The sequence below is a fragment of the Nesoenas mayeri genome (genome assembly GCF_963082525.1).
Source record: "Nesoenas mayeri genome assembly, chromosome: 2".
Classification (NCBI taxonomy): Eukaryota; Metazoa; Chordata; class Aves; order Columbiformes; family Columbidae; genus Nesoenas; species Nesoenas mayeri.
The window spans coordinates 131445562-131455344 of NC_137543.1; the positions used below are offsets into that span (position 1 = coordinate 131445562).

At 38.5% G+C, this 9783-nt stretch overlaps 1 protein-coding gene across 1 annotated transcript in view; it reads left to right on the forward strand.

The window, feature by feature from the left end:
* Nucleotides 1-5852, forward strand: part of MACC1 (MET transcriptional regulator MACC1) — a gene marked incomplete at its 5' end in the record, with an annotated part of 80043 nt that extends 74191 nt beyond the window's left edge. Inside the window, 2 exons of the mRNA XM_080364205.1 lie at nt 569-757; nt 5492-5852. Coding sequence (XP_080220331.1) covers nt 569-757; nt 5492-5704 — 402 coding nt within the window. The 3' untranslated portion in view covers nt 5705-5852. The remainder of the gene's footprint in view (nt 1-568; nt 758-5491) is intronic.
* Nucleotides 5853-9783: the final 3931 nt, after the last annotated feature.

Consider the following 9783-nt stretch of genomic DNA (forward strand, 5'->3'; position numbering starts at 1 on the left):
CTCCTGGAACCATTTTAATTTGTTTATTAAAAGCTCATTTGGCAAGGGGGAAGGAAGAGTTTTACACTTGCATTTCTGCTTAATTGTCAGCAAATTATCAGTTCTGTGGGACGGCTAAGTCAAAAGGTGCTGGCCAATGTAATAAATGATTTTTCAGAAACGCAGTAGATGAATGACCACACCTTAGTATAATAGTGCTTTAGCTTCATTTTCAAGTTTCATGTCATATTTTTAAGCAGCTAAATTTGATGTTCCAAATATTTTTATTGGAGAAGCGATTTTTTCCTTCAGGTTCTGTAAGCTTGGCAGGATCCATGTGACACTGGAATGCTGAAGCAGCTGAATGCCAGCTCAATTTTTTTCTTAAGCTTGTATGCAGTTTTCCTATGACAATGTTGGCAACATCTTTTTGTAGGAAAAAGAAATATATATATATATCTTTGTAACGACAAAAAATAGACAAAAAGCCTTCTTGTCTGCTTAGAAATGCAGAGTAGTGCTATAAAAATAAATGATAATCTGTTTGTAATTACTGGTGAAGGAACACTAATGTAAATTATTGTTGCAGGCGCTTTTGAAAATAGATTGCCAGGGATTAGTGGCACGTCTTACTCAGGACACCATCATTTTGACTTCAGCTGTCAAGCTTGGCAAATACTGGCGGGAACTTGCGGAGAAGCTAGCCCGGCTCACAAAGCAGCAAATCGAGGCCTACGAAAAACCCCACCAAGGGAAAAATGGAGCAGTAGCTCTGGAGGTAAGGCTCTGGTGTGACAGTGTGTGCACACTTTCTCATCTGCACAAACACAGCCAAGGCCCCTTCCTTCTTCTTTGCTTTTGCACTTCATTCCTTTTGCAGTTTGGCCTTGTTATTTAATTTACAAGCCCTTCAGTGTGAGGAATTCTCACCACATTTTGCTTGTAATTGTTTAGATGTTCCATTAAGGCCAGTTGTTCAGTGTAATTGTGCCTAATTAATTTGCTGTGGATGTCCTGGTCTCTGTCTGGAGCATGAGCTTTTTGCTCCCACCCATAGGGCCACTTTCAGTCTCTTCTTGTTGTCCTGTCTGCTTGTTAATCTTACTCCTCTGGTGTAATTTCAGACACAGTGAGGAAGACCATCTAGTCCTTGCAGGAACCATTTCAAATTACCCTAAGCATAGCTTTAGTTCTTTCCACTAAAAGGAGGCTTATCTCCACCATGAACACTTTTATTTTCTGCGCTTGTATGTTTGTCATCATTTAGTTTAAGTAGCATGACAAGAGGTTGGAAGCTCTGATGCCAATTCCACTTCTGTCCTACTACATGAACATGGCAAATCCATGTTCTAATTTCGTAGCCTGTCAGGTAGGTCACACTATTTATCTTCCTTTGGAAAGCACTCTGCTCATATAGAAGTATGAGATCTAAGTAAAAGTCCAGTTGTCCTCTCAGATGTATTTTAGTGCATATGCATCTAAGGAGCATTTTAGGTGCCTAATTATCTCTAGTGCAATTTGAGTTCCCTAGAGAGTAGCCATGGCATCCATGCAATGTCAGGAATGTCACAAGACTTACGATGGGCCCTGATTCACATTGAAGGCCAGCCTGTGCTCCTGGCACAACTTTTCCTGGGCAGCCAAGTTGTTCCCTGCATTTCTCTACTGTTACTTTAAGACCAAAGCATACAGTAGATCCACTGTTCCAACAGAGTTACAGAGTTATGTGCCAATGACATCTAGTTCTCAGACTGGGTTTTACACTGGACACTCTCTTTTATAACTGCTGCTGAATGATGCTCAAGCTGATCTTTCTGCTTTGAGTGCTTACGCTCAGGCACGACTCTCCTTCTGCTTGTACTATCATCCCCCCATTATTGTTTTAAATCGGTGTGTATTTACATGAAACCCATCTTCTGCCTCATACAGTCTGTTCTTTTGTCTTCCAGAATTTTTTACATTATTTTTACGATAAACCACCTACAAGATTCATCACCTTTCAGTGAGTGTCTGCTGCCAGAAGATAGTACTGTCAAAATCATTAAAAAAAATCCAGTAATAGAGAATGTTCTGATATTTTAAGAGAACATTCAATAAGCATACAAAGCTCAGAATTTTGCTTTATTTTTGTGCCTTTCTCAAGGCTTAGGATGGTCCAATGGACAATTTATTGGTTTAGTGTGAGCCTTGTAACAGTGCTTGTCCATACAAGTGTGAGTTCAAAGCAAACCAGGTTTCTAGCACTGGTTTGTCACATGGACGCTCACCATCCCTACTGTCCTGTGAATCTAACCCTAAATTTCAGTACTTTCTACTCAGTTCAGTGCTTTCTTCTGACCTCTGAACTTCCCAGTGTCCTGGGGAATTTGAACCTCTACACGGAGAAAGCAACACTGTTTATAAAGTTTTGTGTATGTTGTTCAGTAGGGAGGCAAAACAAATGTAGGTAATGCAGTGTAAATCCGTACCTGTGTGGAGATGCTCCCAGCGTTGTTACAAGGTTGGCTTTAGTCTGACTAATTTTGGAATGATTGCTGATCCTCACATTTACTTAGCAGGTATAAGAGAACCCTGATTTAAACCATCTTACCCTAGCCTGGAATTTTCTAGGGGAAAAGCTTTCTCATTGATAGTAGTTATTGGTGTGAAAATTGGAAGCCAAAAAGGGCAGAGTAATAAATTTTGACTAATTATTGAGGATTACCTGAATACATGAACCAATTCGTTACCTATGAAGGACTGTTCTACCATCAAGAGGATTGATTTGTTGATTGCTTTTAAAATTAATATTTTTCTTAGTGGGAGAAATCTTCTCCCAGATGATCACAGAGACAACCTGAGGTACATACAATTGGTGCCTAGATTTTGAAGTGCTTTTCATCAGTAAATTCCAAATCACTTTACAGAGGATGTAGGTATTATTATTACCTACTCAGCAGAGGCAGTGGGAGCAGAGGGAAAACTCATGCACACAGCTGAGACGAGACTTGCCCAAGATGCTGCATTGATTTAATATTTTGTCTGAAAATCCACATTGATAAAATTCAGGACTGTCAAATGCACTTCAGTTCATCCATTGCATTAGAGTATGTGGGTGTGAAGAAGAACCTGTCTAAGAAGCCTGCTTTGCAATGTTAGTTCAGTGTGATGATTGTGTAGATTATTGCTATTGATCATGCATCACTGATGACCAGTTTGTAAAGCTTTTGATCCTCCTCCTCCTCCCCCCCCCCCCCCCCTTTTTTTTTTTTTCCTTTCCCATTTCTTTCATCCCAGGAAAAAATCAATTGTGACAGAGTAAAGGTAACCAGGGTTTGTATTTTAGGCAAATTTCAGCCAATTCCCTGATTGCACAGTGTCAGACTGACCTTCAGCATAAGTCAAAGCAGAGCATCTTTTCACACTCATTGTCTTTTCACATTCCAGTGAAGACAGAAGGCTGTACCTTAATTCTTCAAACATCCTGGTCTAACAGGAGTATAAGGAAAGCAAACAGAAGACAGAGAAAAGGCATGGCCAGCAGCAGAATATCAGGAAATCCCAGTTTCTCTTTTTGACTACCTTGGTTATCAACCTAAAAATAGGAATACAGAAACCCTCTGGTCTTAGCATAAATGTAACAGTGGTGAGATGCCTTAGTTCATTAAAATATGTCGTAATATCTAGTATTTACGGCAGTACATTAAAATCTTCTTCAGCATAGCCTGTCTAATAAAATGAAAGAATTCATTGCTCTCCTTCTTCCTACCTACCACTACATTATTTTTCTTTCCTCCATTTGTAACCTTATGCTTACGATCTATGATAGACTTGCTTAAAGCGAGAAGTAGGCACCATTTGTTTTGAGCAAATGATGATATCCTTCTCACCTGTAGACCTAAAATGAGAACCTTCCCTGGAAGCACAGGCACTTTATTTATGGCTTAGACTAAAGGCAGAAGCCAGACTAATCAGGCTGTGAGACACACTACTGGGAATATGAGTTTGATGGGGTTTGGGGATGGGGGAGAAAGGCAGCAGAAGAGAGATGTTTACAGAACCTATGATAGACTCAGTCTTGGGGTAAGCTGAGAATTCTTAGCTCAAATGTGAAGAAAAGCTCAGAACTATGAGCAAAGAATTTCTCCTGTTACTCAGTTACTCAAGGAATCAAGTAAATAAAGCTTAAATCAAGGAAATGGAGCTTTATGTTATGTATTATTTGTAAATTAATAGGATTATATTGAGGAAATAACCAATTTCCTTCTGAATTATCCTTCAGAACCATGAAAAACACTTTTTCATTAAGAGAAAGAGATGTTAAAAAAGTCTGTACTTTCTGATCACTTCTGTGCATGTATATATAAATGTACACACATTAGTCCATATGCTTTTATTGCTATGTGTAAATGTGTTTCTGTTAAAAGAGCAAATGCCAGTATGTATTAAGAAAGTGAGGTGTTTCTTTGTGGTCTTGTGCATCATCCCTGCAATTGCTAACTCAATCACTCTTTCCTAAGCCTTTGTTGTCAGTGAGGAGTGGGAAAATGGAAAGTGGATAGTTCAAGTTAGATTTGGAAAAACAGCAGCTGGGAAAACAATCTTTTGTTTGTAAACAGAGCAAACTTACTCTGGATGTCAGCATTTTAAAAGATGTAAGTCCTACTTGCTATCTGAATCACACTCTCATGGCTTAATTAATGTCACTAGACCAATGACAGATTACACCTGCTAAGGATCTGCTCTATATTTGTTTGGCATAAAATAAATATATTCTAGTTTGAAATAGGGAGCACTGACAACATGTCTCTTCATTTCCTTTGTTTCTTGCAGGACACTTTTAAAATTGTATGTCCTGATTTTAAAAAAGCAATCGTAAAGGCTTTTGACTCTCCTGTTTTCGGAGTGTGTGTGTAGTGGGTTTTTTTTTAGTTTGTTTGCTTTATTTTGGGTTTTTTTGTTGGTGTTTGTTTGTTTCTAAATCAGAGATTTTATAGATAGACTATCTGCTATATTCCTGCCGCTGTTACCAGAAAACATTTTGTAGAGAAAAGAAACATGTTTAAAAGTTCCAGGCTAAGTAGGGGTACAGTGGGATGTTGATTAATGACACAAAGAGAAGCATTAGCCATTAAAGCACAGTCAAACTCCAAATAGGGAAACTGCTGCTGGGTGTATGCATTGCAAAAATGACTGAAGGGAAAAGTGTTTTCCTGCCACCCCTGTTCTTTGAATTATAATTTCAGACAGGTATATCTTTTGACTTGGTGGTATTGACTTGAATGATGAATTTGTCTTTCTGTTATTTACTCCTCTAAGGAATTTAAGAGTTTCATAGAAATGAAGAGCAAAAGATTGCGTTTTATGAAAAAATATTTTAGTGTGGCTAGGGATCAAATGCTTATTTTCTTTTATTTCCTTTTTTTTTTTTTCCTTGTGATGTTTCTACCATTTGAAAGATTTAGCTTTTTTTTTTTTTCTCAATAATACAATTTCTGCAAATAAACCTTCTTATTTTTTCTGTTACTTTCAGATGATGTGGAAACCTGCATATGACTTTCTCTACACGTGGGCTGCCCATTATGGATACAGTTACAGGGATGTCTTACAGGACCTGCAATCAGCCTTGGATAAAACAAAAAACCCAGTAACAAAACATTGGCGAGAGTTAACTGGGACATTAATTCTTGTGAACTGCATGGAGGTTTTAAGGGCAAGTGCTTTCTCCAAAATGGAGGAAGAATAGGACACCAAGATATGTTTTTGAAAAAATCACTTGGGAAACTGTACTGCTGATATTTATGTTTCAGTGATGCTTGCAGAGCAGGACAGAATGCAGTTTGTTTTCTGTGAGCTGATGCTGGGTCTAGCTCCATGGTTCTCAGCTACAGATTGCCAGATCTTGCTAATGGCTACTGCGTATATAAGAAAAGAGTGGGGGATTAAACTAGTGAGGTCAACAAAAATTACTTGAATTCTACAGGGTAGTTTCTAAAAGGAGCCATTTCTGATTGCACTGACTTCTATGTGGAAATCAGTTTTAAAAACAGAACTACACGTGGATGAGTTCAGTCTGCGGGGCCTAGATATACATTGTTTTCTGTGAGGTATTAAAAATCTAAGTATTTAATACATTATTTTAACTGGTGTCCAAACCCCTCAACTCCAAATCAATGGGTATAGGCTAGCCTAGAAAAAAACCTTCAGGATACTTTAATTTGCAACTTGGACAAATTCAATCTCATCTGCTCACAAAATAGAAATTCAACAGTTATTTGCACCTGGGAAATCCTGCTTAGTCCTTCAAAACAGCTTCTGATATCTTTTTTGAAGACTGGAAGAGAGATGGGCAATGTAATGGTCAAAGATGATTGGTTTTGATTGGTTTGTTGATGTAACCAACTGGGTTTGTGTTCTCTCTTTTTTTTTTGTTGTTTTGTTTGTTTGGGTTTTTTGTTTGTTGTTGTTGTTTTTGTTTTTGTGGCTTTTGTTGTTGTTTTGGGGTTTTTTGGTTTGTTTTGTTTTAATTCCAGCAAATGTGTCCAGATTCTGCTGAGTGGAAATTCAGGAAAATTCAGGAAGCCTTCTTGGTGTACATTGTCCATCCCTCTGATCATTTGCTTATACCTACTCTGTCATTATTAAATAGGTAAATAGGGAAGAATGGATTTGTAGATACAAGGGCTGTAGATAGTTCATACCCACTTCTGTTGATAATTTTCTTCTGCCTTACTGTATGAAGAATAATAAGTGATGGCTATTATTTTCTCAAAAAAAGTTGTCAGTCGGGTGCTTTTTAGATTAATTTATTATGGAGCAATTAATTATCATTAGTCACATTTTTAAAAAAGAACCCTGCTTAAATACAACCAATAAAAAGCTGAGTAGCTTCTTATAAATACAGAAAGTACAGGCTGAATAATAGCTACAGGCTACCAAACTTTTTTTTTTTTTTTTTAGATGAGATTTTAAAAATATATTTTAGTTAAGTGATAGATCTAAAAGGTTAAAGACATTCTGAACATCTCTAATAATTGTTCATTCTGAAATATCAGAAAATACTCATGATAACCAGTTGAAAATTGGAGTTCTGCTATCAGGTGCAGTTGACAAGCCAAAGGCAAATTCTTTCAGGAGTACCACAAAGTAGTAGCATCTCAGTCCAGAATCTGTGCTTCCACTGTTTTTTTAGTTGATCTCTTCTAAGGAGGGAGGTCTTGTGATTTAACATATAAACATTTTTCTTCCCCTCTCCTTTCCTTTGACTTGCTTTTTTTTTTCTGCTTTCATTAAGCTTTCCCAAAGCATGCATAGCTCAGGAAGGCGGCTGAGGAAAGAGCACTTGCTCCAGCAATGGGGAAGCTCACTCATCAAAAGACCCTTTAGCATCAGGGCATGAGTGAATTAGCATGCGTGCAAGTTTCTGCCTTTCTGGACTTGGAACAGACCAAGGAATTCAGCCCACAGAACAGTAACTGGTGTTGCTGATCAAAGAGAGGTGGAGAAAAAGGAATCTGATTATTAGAACTCCCTGTTGTTTTAGATGCTAGCATCTATTTTATGTCTTGCCCTGTGCAGTTTTAAAACAAGCTACAGAGAAAATATGAAATACCTTTCTCTTGTTAGCAGTACTTCTGGGCAGAGACCAGCTGTTCCTTCCTTCTCGACCCCCAAAGGAGAGAAAGTCTCTGTTGTCTTTCTTTTTTGTGGTGCTGGGTAAGGAAAAGGTGTGTTCTGGTTGATTTGAAAATAGGCATCTTCAAAGGCAAAAGTATAAATTCAAATATTTAAATTATAAATATTAAAAATAGACATTAAATTAAAAAAAAAAAACCTTTAAAATAATATTTATAACATGCCACTGCATACTCCCAGGGAAATTTTTTTGCAGGTTACCCAGATTGCTGCTGTTTTCACCCTAGCCCCTGCTTATAGCAGACACTCTGAAACCTGAACAGGATTTTGCAGTGGTGCAAGAGGTCACACACCATCTCCCTGCTTAAAACTGCAGGGAAATACTTTTTAGCTCCCTAAGAGCTGAAATACGGGAGCAGATCACAGAGAAAATCTTTCAGCTTCACCACGTTATCTCATCAGCTGATTTCCATGTATTCTGGCAGGCCAGGCTCTCTTACTGAAAACCCTGTTAAGCACCCACCCTTTTTTTTTTCTTTCCTTCTTGTTAACCTGGCTGCAACAGCAAAACAACTCAACTTACTTCTGCTTCTGAAACAGGTGTGTGCTTCCATCTGTTTTTTGCACGTATTAATTTCTTACCTTTAGTAAATGTACATTAATTGCATGCCCTGTTGAAAAAGAGAGTAATATCCAAGTTCAGTCCTGTATTTTCCTGTTATAATATTACTACTAGTCAAAAGGTGGGGGGGAAAGCTACTTAGAAGCACCCATTCCCAGTTGTGTGATTCTACCAGATATGAAGGACAAGCTTCCCAAAGACTTTAGGGCTGAAGGACAAACCATCCTGAGAAGGTGGGCAGTGATCAGGAACTCGGGATGAGAAGTGCCTAGGGAGCAGAGGCTGTTGCCTGTTATTCTCATGGCCAGGCCCTCTCATTGCTGTGAAACAACGGCAAAGTTGTTTCTGTCTTGAACAAGAGTTGAATTTGGCCCAGTAAGTTTAGCAAATATTGACTTAGTGAGTCAGTGTTCTCCTCAGCTTGCAGAATTATGCAACTGGTCTTCCAAGTAGATTTCTTTAAAAGGGAATTTGTATCTATTTGTAGTTGTGCCATACTCCAGGGTCTTTGACTGTGGGCTTTGGTTGCTAATTGTGTTCCCTGTTTTTGCTTTAAGCTTCTGCTTATATGAATGAAATGTGCACTCGTGCAATATATTCTGTTTACTTTAGCAGCCCACACTGGATATATTAAAAAAAAAAAAAAAGAAGGTATTTAAACCCCATATTTTATTTAGTGCTCTAGTATTCAAAACCACAAAATGCCAGCTGAGAGTGGAAGCAGCTGCACTCAGCAGCAGCACACAGCTAGAAGCACATGGCTTTGGTAAACACGCTCTGTTCCTGACCTTTTCTCCTTTCCTCCCACCCTGTCAAGAGAGAACAGCTTTCCCATGAGTCTGCACACATACCTTCTTGGGTTTCTGTGAAGTGGGATGAAATTAACAACTCCTGAGGAGGAGAAAAGGAAAAATAGCAGCCCCTGGTCCTTGCCTTAAATGACCCTCTGTTTCCAGGTTTCCCAATTTCTTTGTGTAGCTTGGGGAAAAGAGTTGTGTCAGCCAGTTCCATTTCTCTTTGTAACTGTAGATAGAAAAAAAACCCCACCTCTTTCACCCTCCTTCTAACCTTTGAATGAATACAATACTGAAGCAAACAAGCAAACAAACACTTATAAGTGCACCAATATCTTTGCTATTCCATCTACCCATGAAAGCTGGAAAAAGTTCCCTTGGGTCTGGCTGCACCTGAATGGGGCAGATACTTTCCATACTGGGCAGCAGCAGCAAGCAAAATCTAGCTGTTACTCCTTCTAGAAATGTTGTTTTTTCAACGCAGTTGGAAGCCATTCCTGTTACAGTACAGAGTCATCTCAGCACCATGCCATTTAATGGCACAGTGTGGTGACTTATTTCTGAATTAATAACAGTCAAGACAGGAGAGAAAATGCAAATTATTCCCTCACATAAGTTCCAGTCCTCCACTTGGGTTTGGGGAAGGAGTCAGTTCCTTAGGTTTCACTTGTTTTTTTGGGAAGCAGAGGTTTAGGGTAGGAAAAGGAAGTTTATTCTAATATAAGTAAAAGGCTACTCCCTAAGCCAGTGTGCAGGCAGCAGGTTGGATGTCAA